Source organism: Bombus bifarius, unplaced genomic scaffold (assembly GCF_011952205.1).
Source record: "Bombus bifarius isolate JDL3187 unplaced genomic scaffold, Bbif_JDL3187 scf7180000007973, whole genome shotgun sequence".
In the NCBI taxonomy this organism is placed as follows: domain Eukaryota; kingdom Metazoa; phylum Arthropoda; class Insecta; order Hymenoptera; family Apidae; genus Bombus; species Bombus bifarius.
Genome location: NW_022884359.1, coordinates 3,057,093 through 3,077,459, shown reverse-complemented (window position 1 = coordinate 3,077,459; position 20,367 = coordinate 3,057,093). Strand labels below are relative to the sequence as shown.

General features: G+C 28.9%; 6 protein-coding genes across 7 annotated transcripts; 2 read left to right on the top strand and 4 right to left on the bottom strand.

The window, feature by feature from the left end:
- Nucleotides 1-156: 156 nt before the first annotated feature.
- On the top strand, nucleotides 157-3,040 carry LOC117215639 (hydroxysteroid dehydrogenase-like protein 2). Its single transcript, XM_033462031.1, has 8 exons — nucleotides 157-395; nucleotides 1,082-1,245; nucleotides 1,347-1,560; nucleotides 1,636-1,841; nucleotides 1,921-2,118; nucleotides 2,212-2,427; nucleotides 2,505-2,633; nucleotides 2,717-3,040. Exons 1-8 carry the CDS (start codon nucleotides 355-357, stop codon nucleotides 2,827-2,829), a joined length of 1,281 nt encoding a protein of 426 aa, XP_033317922.1. The 5' UTR covers nucleotides 157-354; the 3' UTR covers nucleotides 2,830-3,040.
- LOC117215652 (S-adenosylmethionine mitochondrial carrier protein-like) lies at nucleotides 3,035-4,871 on the bottom strand. The gene is made up of 6 exons (XM_033462038.1): nucleotides 4,401-4,871; nucleotides 4,039-4,195; nucleotides 3,842-3,951; nucleotides 3,524-3,764; nucleotides 3,312-3,450; nucleotides 3,035-3,233 (listed from the first exon to the last, which is right to left on the bottom strand). The coding sequence occupies exons 1-6, from the start codon at nucleotides 4,449-4,451 to the stop codon at nucleotides 3,119-3,121; spliced, it is 813 nt and encodes a 270-aa protein (XP_033317929.1). The 5' UTR covers nucleotides 4,452-4,871; the 3' UTR covers nucleotides 3,035-3,118.
- A 454-nt stretch (nucleotides 4,872-5,325) lies between these two features.
- Nucleotides 5,326-6,388, bottom strand: LOC117216723 (RING finger protein narya). Its single transcript, XM_033463677.1, has 4 exons — nucleotides 6,280-6,388; nucleotides 5,999-6,207; nucleotides 5,698-5,906; nucleotides 5,326-5,600 (listed from the first exon to the last, which is right to left on the bottom strand). The coding sequence occupies exons 1-4, from the start codon at nucleotides 6,386-6,388 to the stop codon at nucleotides 5,435-5,437; spliced, it is 693 nt and encodes a 230-aa protein (XP_033319568.1). The 3' UTR covers nucleotides 5,326-5,434.
- Nucleotides 6,389-6,623: 235 nt separating this feature from the next.
- On the top strand, nucleotides 6,624-9,135 carry LOC117215647. The gene is made up of 3 exons (XM_033462034.1): nucleotides 6,624-7,171; nucleotides 7,248-7,381; nucleotides 8,303-9,135. The coding sequence occupies exons 1-3, from the start codon at nucleotides 7,155-7,157 to the stop codon at nucleotides 9,019-9,021; spliced, it is 870 nt and encodes a 289-aa protein (XP_033317925.1). The 5' UTR covers nucleotides 6,624-7,154; the 3' UTR covers nucleotides 9,022-9,135.
- Nucleotides 9,136-9,169: 34 nt separating this feature from the next.
- On the bottom strand, nucleotides 9,170-10,709 carry LOC117215660 (superoxide dismutase [Cu-Zn], chloroplastic-like). The gene is made up of 4 exons (XM_033462045.1): nucleotides 10,646-10,709; nucleotides 10,092-10,141; nucleotides 9,751-9,963; nucleotides 9,170-9,622 (listed from the first exon to the last, which is right to left on the bottom strand). Exons 2-4 carry the CDS (start codon nucleotides 10,128-10,130, stop codon nucleotides 9,368-9,370), a joined length of 507 nt encoding a protein of 168 aa, XP_033317936.1. The 5' UTR covers nucleotides 10,131-10,141; nucleotides 10,646-10,709; the 3' UTR covers nucleotides 9,170-9,367.
- Nucleotides 10,710-12,495: 1,786 nt separating this feature from the next.
- Nucleotides 12,496-20,057, bottom strand: LOC117215616 (WD repeat-containing protein 63-like). 2 transcript variants are annotated; one of them, XM_033462000.1, is made up of 13 exons: nucleotides 19,497-20,057; nucleotides 19,188-19,393; nucleotides 18,612-19,043; nucleotides 17,956-18,276; nucleotides 17,629-17,877; nucleotides 17,387-17,542; nucleotides 16,840-17,183; nucleotides 15,800-16,119; nucleotides 15,324-15,552; nucleotides 14,632-14,932; nucleotides 14,137-14,304; nucleotides 13,628-13,960; nucleotides 12,496-12,786 (listed from the first exon to the last, which is right to left on the bottom strand). In XM_033462000.1, the coding sequence occupies exons 1-13, from the start codon at nucleotides 19,741-19,743 to the stop codon at nucleotides 12,577-12,579; spliced, it is 3,516 nt and encodes a 1,171-aa protein (XP_033317891.1). In that variant the 5' UTR covers nucleotides 19,744-20,057; the 3' UTR covers nucleotides 12,496-12,576. The 2 variants fall into 2 exon arrangements, with proteins under 2 accessions (XP_033317891.1, XP_033317900.1); XM_033462009.1 differs by having other exon boundaries at nucleotides 12,646-13,554.
- Nucleotides 20,058-20,367: the final 310 nt, after the last annotated feature.

Here is a 20,367-nt window from a genome sequence, read left to right as displayed (position 1 = left end):
TTAATTACGTTAAAATTACGTTAGCATTTAATTTTAATTAACAAATTTCTTCCGATATTTTTTAATTTCATTTTAAAATATTTAAAATCGTCAAAAACATGCAAAGAAAATGTAGCTGTTAATTTGAACGTATTTCATTGTTCTACATGAGTTCTCGCCATGTTGTCAAAAATGGCAATCTTAAAGAATCGATAATTAATCAAAATTCACGTATTGGACCTTGAATTGTATTGTATAGTGATACTGTGTAGCGTAATATATTTTTTGTACATATTTTATTCAGTCATTATTAACTAGCTTGAGCACAATCTTACAATTACGTAGCTGTTTATACGTTTATATCTTATATCGTTTATGACAGTTCTTCGATTTATTTGCAATATGATCAATACGGGGTTTGTATTATAAATTTATATTTTAAATTATAAATTGTATTATACATTATAAATTGTGTTATATATTTATAATATAAATTAGTATACTATAATATAAATTTATAATTCATATATTATCTATAACATAAACATAAATAAAAACATAAATTATTTATAACAGATTGTGTAAAAATAAAACAAACTGTTATTTTCAATCATTTTGGCGATTACGCAAAAGAAGATAATTGTAAATTATCAATTTATTGTTTTAAAAAGTTCATTAAATTTGAGTGAAAATTATACATATTGTGCTGTTAATTATGTTCTAGTTACGTTTTATTTATACATACATTAATTATAAAAGCTACAAAAATATCATTAAATATATAGCAAATATCATTACTGTAGACATTTATGTAAATTTATTCTTTTAACATAGTGTACCCTAATTAGAGACCTATTTTACTTACTGAATATTGTAATTAATACCTTATTTTGGATATTTTATGTATTTTTATATATTATGTGCATTTTTATATCTGCAAATTTCTCATAAATGCATAAACATCTGTAGTCTAATCATTATCAATACATATTAATAAATATATATTTTCATATGTACAGATATATATAGATGTATGTTTTTAATATCTATTAGTTTTATAGAATATACTTACCATGTATAAATGTTTAATATATGTATATAGAAAACTTGCTGGCCGCACAATCTTTATTACTGGTGCAACAAGAGGGATTGGGAAAACTATTGCCTTGAAAGCTGCAAAAGATGGGGCAAATATCGTCATTGCAGCTAAAACTGCAGAACCACATCCAAAGTTACCAGGCACCATATACACTGCTGCCAAAGAGAGTAATTATAAAAATAATAAAAAATATTAAATGATAATTAATTAATCATTTCAAATTTTGATATATGAATTTTCCTTCATTAAAGAAATTCATTTGTTTCAGTTGAGCAAGTGGGTGGTAAAGCATTACCTTGCATCGTAGATGTAAGAGATGAAGCACAAGTAGTGTCTGCAGTAGAAAATGCTATTAACAAATTTGGTGGTATTGACATTGTTATTAATAATGCCAGTGCAATTTCTTTAACAGGCACAGAATTTACAGATATGAAAAAATATGATCTTATGAATAACATCAATGCCAGAGGAACATTTTTAGTGTGAGTATAAAAGATCTTTACGAATTACATGTACAAATCAAGAATGATAATTATTATAGCGATATTTATTTTAAGGTCCAAGATATGTTTACCTTATTTAAAAAAAAGCACAAATCCTCATATAGTAAACATCAGTCCACCATTAAGCATGAAACCAATATGGTTCAAAAATCATGTTGCGTATACAATATCTAAATTTGGAATGTCAATGTGTGTTCTTGGCATGGCTGAAGAATTTAAGGACAGTGGCATTGCTGTAAATGCTGTCTGGCCAAAGACTGGTAAATTATTCATTTTTTAATTTCATTATTTTCTTAATTTTTATTTATTTGTATAAATCTAAATTTATTCTTAATCCAGCTATTTATACTGCCGCGGTTGCAATGTTATCTGGTGCTGAATCAAGTAATTACAGTCGTAAACCTGATATAATGGGAGATGCTGTGTATGCTTTGATTTGCAAAGATAGTAAATCTATTACTGGGCAGTTTCTAATTGATGAAGAAATATTAAAAAATGAGGGAATCACGGATTTCACAGATTATGCATGTAATCCAGGTATATTGAGTAGAATATAACATTTCTATAGTGATCTATAATTAATACTTTGTTAAAGGAATCTATTATAAATATTTCTTTCTCTTTTTTTAGAAAATAAAGATAAATTAATGCTAGATTTCTTTGTGGATGAAAATTTGGAGTCTTTGGGTTCAGAAGCTCATTCATTATATAAACTAACACAAAAGGATATACAGGATACTAATAAAACAAACGGAAAAATTGCACAAATATTTAGCGTTATTCAAGCAAACTTGAATAGTGATCTTGTTAACAAAACAGGCGCCATATTTCAATTCAATGTCAGAGGTAAATCAGCCTGTGAGATTAAATATTGTCTTTTATTGATTGCTCTAGAAACATGTCAATTAATATAAAGTTAATAGGTAGTGAAGCTGGTACATGGTTTTTGGATCTTAAAACTGGTCAAGGTTCGGCAGGTAGAGGAGAACCTAGTCAATCACCAGATGCTACGTTAACAATGGATTCTGATAACTTTTTTGCAATGTTTTCTGGTAATTAAATATATTTATGTATTAAATGCATTAGAAATTGATTTAGAATGAGGTTTATCAGTAGAAAATTTGTATTTGTTTAGGAAAATTGAAACCAACATCAGCATTTGTAATGGGAAAATTGAGAATTAGTGGAGACCTTCAAAAAGCAATGAAATTGGAAAAATTAATGAATCTATTAAAGTCTAAACTTTAAGAATCAAATGTTTCCTCTTTTTAAGAAACACTGAATCTAGAATATTCTTACATGAAACTAGAATATTCGTATTGTTACTTTTCTTTTAAAGTTTAATGTTAAGTATAAAATGTTTATACAGTTTTTAAAGATTAATGTAAAATATATTTTTATATACTCTCTTGTAATATATTTTGTAACAACAAATAATAAAGGAATTATACAATTTAAATGCTCAAATAGTTATTCCTATATTTCAAACTATATTTACAATATATCATTGATGTTTGTCATTTTCCATAAAAGCAATCTATAAATATAAGCAATATCTTATTCCTATAGTTTTTACCTTTTCATAAGTTCCAAAGAAGATAAATCCTCCCATAATTATGTACATTACTCTGGGGCTCACACCAGCAAAAAGTCTACAAAGTTTCCAATTTTAAAGTCAAATCAATATAAAAATTGAAAAATTATCCATTATAAATCAAATACCGACTTACCCATGAAAACCTTTATCTCTATATATATCTTTTAATACATATAGTATTTTTAATTTTGAAGTATTTCCATTTCCATGTGAAAGCATTATTCTTGTTTTTATAACATCTAGTGGTGTAGTAGCAGTGGCAGAAATACCACCTACATAATTACATGGAATTAATTATACATCAATTATAAAGTAAAATTATCATAGGATACTAAAGATTTAAACCTGCAATTGCTCCACATATTGCACTTTCTATAGGAAGAATTTCTCTGTCAACATGCAAACTCCAAACTTTCTTAAAGTATTCCCACATTGGAAATTGTATTAAACTAAAAGGCATATCTCTTAATACAGTGCTCCAATAACAACTATATAATAATCTAAGATTAATATCTTGTCTATCTAGCATTGAAACTTGTCTCCTTTGTTTTATTACTTCCACAGGTACTCTTATTAAACAGGCTACCTTCATTCAAATTAAATATAATTAGAGTTTTATTCTTAATGAAAATTCTAATTAATTATTTTTTTCCTAAGAATTACCATTTCTGCTAAAGATGCTGAACCCATGTGAAGGAACGAATGATATTTCTCAGGTACTCTACATTGCGTTATATTTTTAATACCTTCATATGTGACGAAAAATAATGATGCTAAAGTATTGTAAGAGATTAATTTATATGTAGTTGTATATATTTCTAAATTACTTTATATGACTTCATATTATAGCACTTGTTTACCACTTGGTGCAGATCCAATTATTATAGGAAGAATTCCTTTATAAAGATTAGAAAATCCTCCTGATTTTGCAAATCCTTGCTTAGATTGTAAACGTGTTTTTAATGTGTCTAATGGATGCAATATTACATCAACAGATGTCCCAGCCAATCCTCCTGCCTATTTAAATGAATACTTGAATTATAGAATAAATGAATTATAATGAATAAAGTTTCAGTTTTTTAAATTCTATTAGTTATTTAAAAAGTTATTAAACTAGTTAAAAAGTTATTAAATTAGTTATTTCAAATACTATTAGTTAAGTTAAAAAATAATTTAAATCAATTTTTGTCTCCCTTATATAAATAAACATTTTGTTACTTACTATTAAAGACACAGTGAAAGTAAATTTCGTATCCGTTGTTTCTAACGACATTTCATATTATGATAACTTTATTAATTTGAGTTAAACTACACTCATTGAATGAATCGTGGATAGAAGCCACTGTGGCATGAAAGTAAATTATCAAATACGCTAAAACCGCTCAACTTTACATAAGCATAATTTTTGAAAATTATTAAATTACAATAAAAGAAGACAACCATTCTATTTATTTTTGTGCATAACAGCACAAAAATAACCTAGTTTAATCTACATACACATGACTACTATATTTCGTTAAAAATTTATCTAATGTTATCATTGAAGTAAAATTTTCATGTCATTGTTTTTTCATGTCATGATAATATCCATTATCAGTTAGAAATTATGACTTTTCGAAGAAATAATCTATATTCTTATTTTTTAATCCTATAATGGTAGACTGAAAACTTTTACAACCCTAAACCAATTTTCTGTATAGGTAGATAAATAAATAAAATTAACTTTATACAATAGTTGCCTCTTTTCTATAAAAAATCTTCGTAATAATATACGCAGGTAATTTAAATAAATTTGATAAAGATATATGAGTTGAATTCTGAACGGTTAAAAGACTACAGTTCAAGTCGGTATACTTTCGCAGGAAAAATATATGGGGTTATTATCAGTATATAATGAAGTCATAGGTACTTAAAAAATTCGAATATTTTATATTTATAAATTTGAATTTTGATAATGAATAAATAAAGAGAAGACAATTTTACTATATAAATGAAAAAAAGCAATTCCTTCATACTTCTTTAATTTTTAGTAACTGTATGTAGAAAAAACCTTTGTTGCTTTTTCATAAATATTTCTTCCATATGTTTTTAATTCTTTATATTTTGTAAAATTTAATTCTGCAATAATAAGGTGAATTCATTGTAAGATTATACGCATTTTATTATACATTTTTAATGATTTAAGGAGAGGGATACAGTTACCATTTTTTATTATGTATAGATAAATTAAAATATTGTTCTAATTCTGTCAAAAATCTAAAGGTAAGTAGAGTTGGTATCCGAAGTTCCACGAGAACCAACTGATCGTACTATATGAGGATAAGGAATACGAAAACCTTCGAACATTGCATTTCCCTTTCTCACGTCAAATGATTGACTCGACATATTCGCCCCACACGAAAAATATGAATTTGATGCAGGTCTAAAAAATAAAAGGAATTTTCCAGGAATTATCTTCTTTAGAATTTGAAGTTATAAAATAGTTTGAAATTTTTAATTTTGGACTTGTATCCATATACCTCATTTTTGAACTTCTGTTGTTGCCAGATTTTATTGGTGTAGATACATCACTTAAAGAGTTTAAAGTCCTATTTTGCATCTCGAAAGACATTAATTTCTTTTTCTGTTCAGTATTTTCCATTTTCAGTTTAATATATTTATCTCTCACCATTTTCATGTTTTGAGTTAGGCTATAGTAGTGGGACTTCAATGTTTCGTATTTTTTGTCCTTGAGAATTTGATTAAAAACATATGTTTCTTTCAATTCAACATACAAAAGTTAGGAAAAAGAAAAAAAAAAAAAGAAAGTAAGAAACACACGATTTCATGAAAGCGTTGTATCATAATTTTCATTTGATTATTCTGAAAACCACATATTTTGTGTAATGATTCCAATGATTCATTCAATGGAGCAAAGAAATTCTCTACTTTCGACAATGATGGTTGCTGTAACTCGACAGAAAAAATATCAATCTGCTGACATTGAGGACACTGTTTTTCAGCTAAATTATGAAAGAGAAAACAGATTTATTTTTATATACAATATGAGCATATACTTATAGCATGAGTAATATTTATCATTTTATGCTGTTTATTATTGCCTTGTTGTATGCATCCATTACAATATATGTGACCGCATTGAGTCAAGCAAAATGGTTTTTTTCCTCTATGTGGTGTGGCAAAACACTTGTTACATATAAACATATCCATCGCTGTTAAAAAGAACAAACAACGTTTATACTTTATTTTCGAATAAAATCCACAATTTAAATTATCTATGGTGTATTGGTAATCTTATTTTGCGCTGAATCAGTAAAATTAGCACATGTGGCGGGAAATTCAAATATCTCAATAAATTAAAAAGATGAATTACAAAAGAAAATTCGTATTTTAAGATTACGTTGTATTTCCTCTATAATTAATATTATTGGATTTTATTTTTGAACAAATTTTACTTTGTAACTCTCATAAAAATACATTTTCTTCAATTCTTGCTTCAAATTTGCTGCGAACTTATCAAATAACCTAATACATACATTCAAATAAATAAGAAATTACTAAAGATTCTCATCTTGTAAATTCTTGTAAAAAATAATTTAATGTAAGTTACAATGTTTGAAATTTATCGAGTCCTGAAAAATCAACATGGAAGACAAAAAGGGTCTCGTTCTGCACATGCGTGACATGCAATAAATGTCTCAAAGCAGAGATATTCTATTCATCTCTATATATCTTGTAGCACGAGAACTTTGTTGTCTTTGTTGATTTTCAAAACTCATTTTTCAAATAGTTTTTCCTATCGAGTCTGAAGGTCCAGATCTGTTTGTAAGACCGTAATATTGAGAGAACCTGAATTAATAACTAATAACTAATAACTGCTTATGATAATAATTAATAATTGTTGATACTAAAGATAACCTGTCTCTGCACATGAGTAGTGTATTTTATTATTAACTGATATTGTTATGTGTTGATAATGGTGTCTTTAAAAAGGTATTGTAAATCGAATATATATAAGTTGTATACTATTGTAATGTTATTTGTTCATTACTCCATATATTTTATTTAGGATAGATAATTTAAAATTAATACAACTCGTGAAAGAACATGAACTACTATACAATTCTTCTGCTGAGAATTATGGATCTAACGTCGCACGAAATAATGCATGGAAAGAAATTGCGAGGATTATGGGATTGTCAAGTAAGGAATAAATTTAATATTATTTAAGTGTGAAATACACAAAAAGTAGTAAAATTATATTGAATACCAAAAACCAAATATTTATAAACTATCTATATTCTAATAATAGATAGTTATTAGATCCAGTTTGAGTCATGTATATCCAAAGAGAACAACAGGATTAGTTGATTAACCATATATTTGTATACTGTCTTTTTTGGACTACTAAATTGGAATTTTTCAAATACTACATGATCTTCTCATAATTTTAACAACTTTGACCCTTAGACGACTAATAAACAATGAAAACTGTATATTAAGATAATGGCAAATAACTTACTTAAAGATAAAGAATTGTGTGATAGATTTCAAAGCAGCTGTGTTTACATAGATCTACACCATACTGTCCATAACAGTATTTTATATCTTTCTTTTTATTATTTTTTATACATACGATATCTTTGTAGATCTGAATTTTTTTCTTCAGAACAAATTTTTGAATGTAAAGACAATGTGTAAACCAAAATATCATATATAAATTGTATGACTTCTTTACCCGTTGTAAACAATGATTCATGATACATCATAGAAAGCTTTAACATATATGTTAAGCATGTTATATAAAACATTTTGAAATTTCATTAACACTACAATGAGGTATGACTATTATGGTTATATCAGTAAAGTTTAAAACCAATCTGAAAATATACACAGAATATTAGATACGCAGATAGTCGTCTAGGGGTTAAACTATGTAAAAAGTTTATTACAATTCTATCATATATACCATTATATGTGTACCCTTGGGCAGTTATATAAAACAAAAAATGAACAGAATAAAATAAAGGAAATAAAACAAAAAAAGTGGGCAAGATGCACTATTTCAAGCATCCTGTACTTATTGCAAAATGTGTGTTAATTATAAACTTTGTTCTATTTTAGCTGCACAATGTAAAAGGAGATGGATTATTATGAGAGATCAGTATCTAAGATTTCTACGGAAATCAATAGTAATCAACAGGAAGCCAACAGTAATCAACAGGAAGCCAACAGTAAGAAAAAAACGGACTCCAAAACCATATCAGTACCACTCTGAAATGGAATTCTTAAAGCCATATTTTAGGCAAGCAACATTTTATGGATGGTTACCGGAATTTTATACTCGCAATGTGCGAAGATCGCCTCGTATTTCAGATACTATAATAGAAAATACCAATTTAAACAACACCAATGATGAAAAATTAAGATCTGAATCGATATCTGTAATCACTATACCATCGGATCCTCTTCCAACTCAACAACTTTCAAATTCAAATTCAAAGAACGCATATGAGAAGCCTCGTATAATCGGATCTTCATCTCTCGTAATGGAATATGCAAATGATAAACAATGTGAAACTCGTGATGTTCTAACAAAATACTTCGAAACTGTAGCTGAAACAGTTCGAGAATTTCCACCAACATTACAAGTGAAAGTAAAATCAGAAATATCAAAGATAGTTCATCAAGCTGAAATGGATCATATTCATCAAATTCAACTACAACCATACGGACAATTGATAAACAGTTTTCCAGAACCTGAGCAAATGTCTCTTAATAACATTATGAACTCGCAATATACAGTCGGACATACTTTAATAAAAATTGAACATCCCAGATGAAGATCGCCGCTAAATGTTTCATTGAAATAGTGAGTCTATAATAAATTGAGAAAATTCACAACCTTCATCAACAATTTACGTTTTTTGACAAGTTTGGAATTGTAATTATATATATATATATATATTGTAATTATATACTATATATACATAGCATTTTGAAAGCATTTATTTAATAAGTAATAGAATGTTAAATAGAAATTAAAGTTCTGGGATTCTTGTGATGAGGAGAAACATAGGACAAGGTATTAGAATTTAAATTTTAACATTGGACTTAATATATAAGCAAAATCATTGAGGCTTAAATATGTTTAAATATAATGATCAGGATTAAATATAGATTAGGAATTTATTCAGCTTTGATTATACCGCAAGCCCAACGATCTCCCGAATTTCCAGTAGACGCAGAAAGAGGACTGCTGCCTCTTCCAAGATCATCTTCGCCGGAATGAATGACAATTGCACGTCCTATGATATTGTTATTTCCAGTAAAAGAAATAATAGAATCTTTGATATTTACATCAGCAACTCCGCTTTCGTTTGCTAATATGTTACCTAGATCGCCAACATGTCTCACTGGACTATTTTGTCCACCGTGAGTGACCTAAAAGTAGAAATCAAAGATAGATTTCTTTTATAAGAATCTTTTATAGCTCGGTCATATTTTATACGTAATTTACTAAGAATTGAATGCAAATTTTAATGTGGCCTTATTATTAAATAATAACTTACATTCTCAGGATTGAAATGTGGACCGGTAGACATACAACCATCTCGTAAATCTCCCTTTTCGTGTACATGGATACCATGTAATCCTGGTGTAAGTCCATATACCTTTCCGGTAATTTCAATTAAATTATCCTCGCATTGAACCAAAGTTAGTTCCCCTGTTACATTTTTCGTTTTAGCATTATTTGGTACCAAATGGACGTGTGCAGCCTTTAGCTATGAGATATGAATTTCGTAATATTAAATAATTATATTAAGTAATTTATAAAAGTATAAATTAATTTCTCTTTTTAGGAATATTTCTTAATTTCTTTTTAATGAAACCGATATTTTGGCAAACATACCTGCGCAATGAAAGTGAGCAGTATGATTATTCGATTCATGGTGAAATATTCTGAAAATAAAATAAAATAATTATATAATATTGTATACAATTATTATATGGCAAAGGTTCCATAAATTTCTATAATTTTGACCTACTTTGAGAACCGTTAAGTTAGAATTAAATTGATTATCGATTTGTTTATGAATCAATTTTTGATCTATAAATTACGAATTCTATCTGTTCATTTTAAATCTAAATGTTAATTAAAAAGGAAGATCGATTATGTTTTAAAAAATATCAAAAAATAATTTTAGTTTGAAAATATATTCATACCATGAAAAATAAAAACTTATATAATTATATTAATAGATACTAAAAATTACTTGTACTCTTTTTAACATTTTTTTAAAATAAAAATGACAAATCTACAATAACTATGATGATAAAATTATTCTTAAATTATAGTAACGTGCAAAATAAGAAAAATAAAAAATTTTTATCAAGCACGTAAACTTGTGAGATAATAGTCGATTAAAAGATTAAAAATAAATATTACGCCGTAAGCGAACGAACCGTTCAATCTTGGAGAATAAACGCAGAAAGTGAAAGGGACGTACTACATATGTACATTTATGCACGGATAATGACAAACTGGTTGCATGCTGTGCTGAAGGCCTACTTATACTATTCGTACTATTTGATGTATCCCCACTCGCTATTCCTTCAAAATGGTTATGAACAATTACTTCGAGAATGATCCTGCTCCATTAATTCACCTATTACCGCGACAAAATGATCGTCAATAATCTAATAATTTACCAATTAATAATTTTAATAAGTTGATGAACTATAACTTATAAATTTCTTTTTGCAATTTTATGTTAACTAGAATAATCAGATAACTTATAATTTGCAAAACTTACTTTGCAAATTTTTTTGTTTTGTTATATTGAATTTCTCTTTTATAATGCAAAATAAATTATTGATATACGTATATATTGTGACTTGTCACTCGTAAAATTTCACTAATAATATTTTAGTAAATTGACGAAGTTCAGGTTGGGCTCTGGAAAATTCTGCAAATTCCATGTCTTTTTCCTGATGATTGCATTAATGTATAAACATGAGTGTTTATATACATATAAACATGACGCAATATCGTAAAAGAATACTAGAGTTGCCAAGCAAATTTAAAGATTGAGTAACCCCCTTTATATATATACACAAAAATTGAATGGCCATGAAAAATATTCCCAGAACAACTTTCGTTTAATTCGTTATGTAGGTCTTATTTCAATATATTTCAAGGACAAAAATAATTGTAAGACTAACGCTATTAAGAAGAATGCTATTATATTTGTCATCACGGCAATTTCCTTAAATCCTCAAAACATGTTATTATCTTTTAATTGGTTTATAATCCTTATTAATTTAAGAAAACTACTTTTGATCTTTTATTTATGTTGTAAAGATGAAAATTGTTTGCAACCATTTTCTACAACAAAATTGAAGATTATTTACAGCGTATGTGATGGTAGGTGGAGACAACTACGACGCAAATTGCTCTCTTTTGTTTGCTTGAATCCTTCTTCTAACGAATACCGGATATTATATTTGTAAAGCACTGATTTTCAGTTCATCTACGTGAACGTGAATCATCTAATCTCAATTCATCCACGCAACAATGTTTCTTGCAGTTGAATAAAGCGCAATTCTTCACCTTTTTTTTCTTCAATTTGTTTTCTTCAACTTGACTTTTTGTTACCTCAACATTACTTTAATCTTTTACATTAATTTTCAATAAACAAAATAAAATTTTATTTTTGTAACACAATATTTTAAGATTACTTTCATTGAAAATTAAGTATATTTTCATGCTAAGTCACATTGCGTACAGCATTTTGCTCGTTCAACGCGCTTCCAGGGTCCACACATTTTTGAGCATTCCAAAAAAATTTTGTATAATGCATATATGCACTTTTCAAATTCACATTTATAAAGTATTCTTAAATATTACTACATATTTTTTATACATCTGTTTAGTTTATCATCTTGGCTTTCAGTTTTTTTATTTCTATGAGATATTTTACTACTTTTTTAGAATTAGAGCCTATTTTGTAAAATAATTAAAAAATTGTTTCCTCACAAATTAAAACGCGGATTTTCAAATAACAAAATGTTGTACAACGATAAAACACTTTATAAAGTACGATGCACGATTGACACAAACCTACCGATGTTGTGGCAATACTGACCGATTATTTTTCACCCTCTCGAAATTTCGACATATATTTATTTTGCTAATCATTTGTCACAAGAATATGCAAGGCTCCGTTGCCTTGGTAACGTAACAGAAAGATCAATTTATTTTTAATTTCTTGAGCCGTCTATACGCGCATATGAAAAAACATTAAAACAAAATATCTCGTGACCTATGTGTTAAGTATATTTTCATGCTAAGTCATAGTTACATAATTAAATTAATGTTTTATCGTAGGTATCATTTATATGATTATACTGAATCTCTTCTTCGATTTGTTCAATTTTTTCAACTCGGTATCCATCGTGACGCGTATCGTTTTCTTCTTTCTTAGAATATTCTCCCAATTAAACGAATGCTGAAACGGATGCTTCTGTAAATCAGCTAACACTTTAGCCTGCGTTTCCATAAAATGGTAAATGATCTCTTCATTCGGGTCAATTCGTTGCATTTCCTTAAAATTCATTAGAGAAAGAATCATAAATGAAAAAAGATCATAATTAAAATACGGTAAGGACATCCTCTAATAATATTAATCGATCGATCATAGTACACAGTAGCTGACGAAACTATTTGGACACTTCTATCAAAACTTTTATATCCATGTTGTATGTAAAATATTTTGAAACATTAGCACTGTAATAAGACATAACTGTCATGATTATACTGATCAAATTTGAAACTTCAGTTCTGTGTAACATATATAATATATTCATAAAAGGTGCCTGTACAAGTGTTCCACTACTTTCATCAGAAAAATTAGACGCGATATAAGACACATAACAATGGCCAATAATAAAGAACAATAGTAATAATAATGAAAGTCATGTAAATGCTCGGGAAGCTCTCTTTAAAATATTTAGGTGTATTGTATTCAACATCTTTTTTCTTGTAACGATGTAATAATGATACAATGATTATGCAATAAGACGAAACGAGATGAATAAATTGGACGTTGTGATATAGTGTGTTAAGTTATTATTGACCTTCTGATGATTCTCCATAGGCAAATTAGATCAGTTATATCCAAGTTTACCTTTTTTAGTATTCTAAACTATCAAAAATTTAAAAAAAGATTCTGAAGTATTTAACTCCTCTACTACAGTTAATCGCCTCTAATAAAATTACTCTGTTAATCCGCGTTAATCGTATGCTCTTCGAATCATTTTTGATGAAAAAATTCAGAGATAAAATTTTGTAGTAGTTTGCCTATAGAATCTGCCTATGGAGGGATTATCATAGAATTTTCTGCTATATGTTTCAAACTATAATCCAACTTTCGTCATTCCATTTACCATCATTTCCTCTTCGAGTATAGTGTCCTCCACAGTAACTGGTTTATCGATTCTTCCTGGCACTGGCGCCACGGAAATTCGTTTGGTCTCTGGCTGATGTTTAGGGAAGAAAAGGTTTTTGGTGTGCTCAAAAATACTTTCTTGCATTTTTAATGTCTGCCGTAATTTTTTCTTCTTCCTTTCTGCATCCTGCCGTAATCTTAGAATAGGTTCACGCTGCCTTTCGAGGTCGTCTTTCTTTAAACCTTTCTTCTCCAGAAGCACTTGCTGCATGTGCTTCAACTCCCTTGTTTTCCATCTTTCACGTGATTCTTCAATCATATCCCATGTTTTCTAAAAAATCGTCCCAATTAACGATCAAATAACAGTTTAAATTCTTTTTCTTATTATTATTACATTAAAAAGAAGTCCGGTTCTATAAGCTGATCTTTTTCTTTTAGTAATATTAGTTTTTAGTAATATTAGTTTAGTAACATTAGTTTAGTTATATTAGTTTAAAAGAAACATACTAAGCCTTTTTTTAGAGGCTCTACTAAAGGTCCAGCTTCCATTGTTTTAGTGGTGACTGCTTTCTCTTCTTCCTCTTGTTTCTTCCTCTCTGCTTTTCTTTGTTTTTCTTTGATCTCCTTATAAGCCGTTTGTGTCCATCTCTCTAACCATTCCCTACAGCTCTTTACCTGGAATTACCCGTCCGAATGGGTTAATAACCCATTCAAAGCTAATGAGTATGCCATGAGAAAAAAATTGTAATTGTATTCGAAAAGATAAAAAAATTATTCTGAAGAAGTTGAAGAATTAAAATATTACAATCCTGAAAAATTGTATAATACAAAGATAATAGTGAATTAAAATAAAATAGTACAAGAAGAATAAGTGAAAATAAAGATCTGCGTTGTTTAGACATAGTATAGAAAATGAGCAATTCAGTAGTTTGGCCAATTTATATCGTGACGTTGATAGATTAAATTAAGTTTAAAATATCATTTCATTTTGTACAAATTTACCCTTTTAACTTGGCGTTCGATAAAATTACTCATCCATTCTACACAAGCGGTGTCCTTCTTGAAAAAAACATCGGGAGCGAGAAACATCCTTAAGATACCATTGAAATCGCAAAATCCTACGCATTGTGGAGTCAAATATAATTCGTGTGTGTATATCCCTGTAATTATGCGACCTGACAGACTCTGCATGACGCATGGTTCTTCTGTTTTCACCATGAAATCCCATAATTCGACGGTACCATCTAATCGTGTTAGAATTACTATCGTGGGGCGATAACTACCCCAAGAAATAGCAGTGAGGCTATATAAAAGGATAAATTATTTTTTTGTATATAAAAGTAAAGGAAAAGAACGTGATAAGTTACATTTTCTTTTACAGGGGAACAGTTTTAAAAGTCAATACAAGATGACTATTCATGTTGTATACTAATTTCTCACTAATATCTTCGTGTCAAATATCTCACAGCTTCTATATACATTTCTAGATTAGGTTCAATATAATCAAGACACTCGTGTCTCATTATAATGTTAATGAAATGTCGAAATGTTTTATATAATACATACAACATATATATATACATATAAATTTTCTCTAACTGTACAAATGCTTCCGAGAGCTATTATATTCGAGAGACATTATATTTCGAGAGCATTATAATTACAATGAAATGTTTTAAAAATCCGAAATGTACCTAACTTGTGATTTCTTCCAAAATAACGGTATACCAATATCCTCCTTCCAAATAGCGAATATTTTGCCACCTATGGTTGCAAGCCACGATGTATTTAGTCTAGATCTAACAGAATGTGTTATAGGACCATCGTGTATTCTTTTAAACCAACACCATTGACATACTTCCGTATTAATATTTAAATCTGTTGTGAAATCGTATCCCTCCCACGTGATACAACCAAAATCGCCTAGAAAATCAAATGTAGTTAAATTAAAATTAAATTAATGATTTAAAAATATACAAGGCGTTTGATTTATCTTGTATTGCTTAATATTTTACAATTATTTTATATACAAAAAATTGTACCAAGACAAAGAAATTTAAGATAAACCTGTGTAATAAAAATAAATATAATATATAATTAATATATATAAATACAAAAATACCTACAGCAAAATACCTACTTTTTCTTTTTATAAATTGTTTTTTTATACCTTCAACAGTACCGACATGTATCATCGGTTTCATCACATAATCTGGTTTCTTGATAACATTTTCAAAATACCTCCGGATAGTTACATCTTGCGTTGATGGAGCAACGTCAGTGCGTTTTTTCATAAATTTCGGTGCATACATGCTCATAGTAGTTATTACTACGTTTCGACTTTCGTTTGGATGTTGGATTGTCAAGACATAATAGGGCTTGAAAATACGGTCCAGTACTTTAAACGGAGATATCGACTTTGCCAATGCTTCTGGTCTTATTACGGTCTCTTTCCTTTTCTCCTTTTTCTCCTTCTTATACATCTGCCATCTTATAAATAATAACAATTTCTGATTAACTCGCTAGTAAAGATTAATTCAATAAGAAACTGTAAACCATATTTTAATTTCCGATTAATTCCTTCTTTTTTATTTAATTTATGAAAGTGCATAATCGTGAACGAATAAACTTTTCTGATCGAAGCTAAAAAAGGTATAAAACAGATGAAAATGATGACTTATTGAAAAACAATATTCATCATATATTTATGTAACAAAATAAAATAATAAGGGATAACATTTCATTTCTGGAGAACCTTCATTTTAATTTATATTTATATTTATAGTTTATATTTAATGGCAAATACTTGCACTTTAAGTAAATCGTATTCTAGTTTCTGAATGTGTAATCTCCTTTTCTCTCTAATAATATTGATCACAAAGTTGAAATAAACATATATTTTTTATAATGATAAGAAAAACTGGAAGATTATTTGTTTATCGGGTAAAAATTGTATATCAACTCAATATTAAAAAATATATAAAAACTCGATATTAACTTCTATAATCTAATTATAACGAATACTCTGTTTTAGATGTTTTCTATATTTTATATGTCTTAGTTTTTAAGTATTTTTAAAATGCTCAAAGCGTGCTCCTATTTACATACTCGTACTAGGGTTAAAGTACTCTAAAATATTAAATTAATTATGATATCCTCACAACATGTATAATAAGTAATGAATCGAATTTACTTAAAAAAAAGACCAACTTTTCATCTAACTTCAAGTTCCAGAAAGCGATCGTACCATCCTCGCTTGCAGTTACAAATTGCGACGATAAATCATTAACACTAGTGTCTTCTGGCAATGATGTAATTCTGCCACTGGAATCAAGCTGATCATACGGAGAAATCCATATAATCTGAGTAATAGCCGCCTTCTGGCTCTCTTTTAACGAGGACATTGCAGTAGGTCTGATTACGGACGTTCCAATTACTTCCTGCATCCATATGGTCAAAGTCTTTATCGCGATTCTATGCTTGATTTGAGCAGCTGTATACACAATTACCGCTTCCACTTTTTCGATTTTACCTGGGATGTGCCATAGTACGATCTGTAATAGTTTAAACATGATATTTTATAAACATAAAACATTAAAATTATTAGTAATTGAGGACATTAATTGATAAGTACATTTTTATTGATTTTTTTCATTTTAATGTTAAATTATAATTATATTGTACATTAAATATTGTTATGAAATACTCATATTTTTTAATAATAGTCTTCTTAGCACTTTAGATTATTAATACTTAACTGGCCATTTGCGCAACCACCTACGATCAGATTTCCATCTAGTGGACTCACAGCTACGGATGTCACTTCCCTTGGACATTCAAGAACCAATTTTGGTGTCAAACGATCGTTGAACGACCATACGAGAACAAAATTATTGTCGCAAGCCTTAACTACCTGGGACGGAAAATTCGAGATTTACTATCTTAAAAATTTAAGAAATCTAAGAAATTGGAAGAAAGACATCTTTTTTGTAGATTCACCTCTTCGTTAGATTTAGGTCCAATCAGATGTTGACTCTTTGAGTAGCTCGTGTAGGCAGCAAACGCTATACCAGACCATAATGGATGCCAGCAAAGGTCATTGATGACTTTATTAGCCACGTGCTGTTCGTCGTGAAAGCTCAAGTGTTCCTCATAGCTTACAGGTATCGGCCACTGTGTGTCTCTTATATTCCTCACTAAATTGCCATAATCGTTCGTGTAAATGTCCCAAGTAGCATTTAACAACAACTACAATAGTATAAAGACAAAAATAGACGAATTATATTACATATTATATATTATTATTAGATTGAAAAAAAAACTAACTTGATCGCACACATAGTCACTGAAACGATGAAGGAAGCTCCTCAAAGATTCTACTTTATCTGGCGTAAATTTCGATATATCCGGAGACTTATATTCATATTTGTACTGAACCCAACAATTTGTAAATACCGAAAGAGCCGTTTGAGTTTCCACGTCTCGAACATCCGGAGTAACTTGAGTCATATTATTTAACAGTTTACGTGGAATATTTTCAAAGATTTGACGGTAAGGGAGAAGTTCGATGTATCCATCTCTAACATCGTCTACTTTTCTGTCTTCGAATTGGAATGATGCATTGAATATATCTGCTGTTCCTATTACCTAAAATGAACCGATGATGTACGCAATACATTATCATCCAAAAGTGAACATTTACTTATTTTTAACAGAATGTAATATAATTGCAAAATTATCAAAAAGAATATTCAGGACGACTTTATCTTAAAAATCGTAAAATATTACATTATATATATATATATATAATTATATACCATAGATTCCCTATATGTGTATAGTAAAAGTCCATCTCATTCTCCAAAATTATATTAATAAAAAGTGACACGTTTGTTACAAAAAACTCTTTTCTTCATTCTAGTATTGCCTACATGATAAAAGTACTTTCATTCATTCCCTTATTTCGCCTTCCACTTTTTTACCTCGATCTCTAACAGCGGTCTAGTATTCTTAACGATGGACGCCTCGATCTCTACACTGCTGTTAAATTCCTGCCATTTCCCTAACGGTTTATAGACGGCGGTCCTCACACGACTTTCATGTTCCTCTCTTTGTTTCTGAATTTGTTCGATCACAGCATCTCGACCATCCTCCGTCAAGCATATGTAGAACTGACCTTCTTCGGTTAACGATGGAACATAACCGATTAATATCTTCGAATTCGGAAACATTCGAATCTCGTTTTTTATTGGCAGGAAATCGCTACTGTCTTCGTGGAGATCTATATTGTCTTCAATGATTTCTTTCCGAACGTATACCCAAGGATACTCGGTGCTAACGTTTTCTCCTATGACACAGCCAACTACCTTTTGCGTTAGAGACGACAAGTTGATCCTTGCTATACCTGGTGCACCCTGAACAAGAACGTACTACTTAATAGGTTGTTTATTTGATCTAAAAAAGACCAGTGATCGAATAAGAACATAATTGAGGAGTTTTTTGGGCGGAAGAACCAATAAAATAATATAAAGAAATAAAATGACATTGATTTGGATTACTAGTGAAACAGAATAGCGAATTTCTTTCGGTGGTTCGGGTACATAATCCACCGAAGCAAGACGTAGAAGATCGCTGGTTGATGGACCGGAAGCAGAATAAGAATCTAAATCGAAAATCGTTCTTCGCCTTTCTTTTAATGTACTTATGTCCAAGCGTACTGTTTCCTTTGCTTCCTTTTCCCAATCTATGGTTTCGCTAGAAATAGCTTCACAGAAAATTCTAATTAATTATATTTATAACGTTTCATAAAATTAATTAGTTATGGTTAATTAAAGAGTTTACTATTGATTGACAAAATGAAGACTAACACTTTACTGCTTCCGTCCAGTCCTTTTCATATTTAGGCATGTATCCATAATCTTCAGCTTCGGAATAATCGTCATCATACATGGCATCTTCTGCTGGCGCAGAATATTCCCTTTTCCTTGATTCTTCAACTGTACTTTCATATTCTCCCTGTTCAGTTTCTTCATTTTGAAGAATTTTGTCATCTTGATTAGGTTGCTCATCTTGTTTCTCTTTCTCTTCATTATGAGGCCCATGTTCATCAGCCATTATATTTCAGTTAATTATGCGAAAATAGTAGAAAAATGATATAAATAATATTAAATTATTTAAACACGTTAAACAGAAATTTGTACATACATTTCTGTCACACGTGACGTTGTCAACTATGCTATGACAGGAATCTGACAAATATATATGTATTGTATTCGATTTATAATCGTACCACGAACGAGGTACTGAACGAGATGTGAGATCTTAATATTGACATACGAATACCTCTACAATACTTGTTTATCCTATTACAGAGCATACACTGCTTTTACATGTATCAATTAATCTTTGGTAAACGATGCCAAGCTAAGGATTACGCTACTTGTAGTCCAATTTAGGCTTCAATAAACTCTGTTATTTCTTTTATTTAAGCTGTAGAAATATAGAATTTTATGTTTTTCGGAATTTCATAGGAAAATTTACTTTCAATTTAAACATTGATTAGGCATGTATAATCACTGATTAGTCAATATATGTATTTGACTTTATCGACTATCGGTAACTTTTTTTTAAATTTTAAGTTATAAAATGTATATATATACGTATATAAATATAAACATATACATATATACATATAAAAACATATTTCGCAACAAATAAATAATTTGATAACAAATCTAG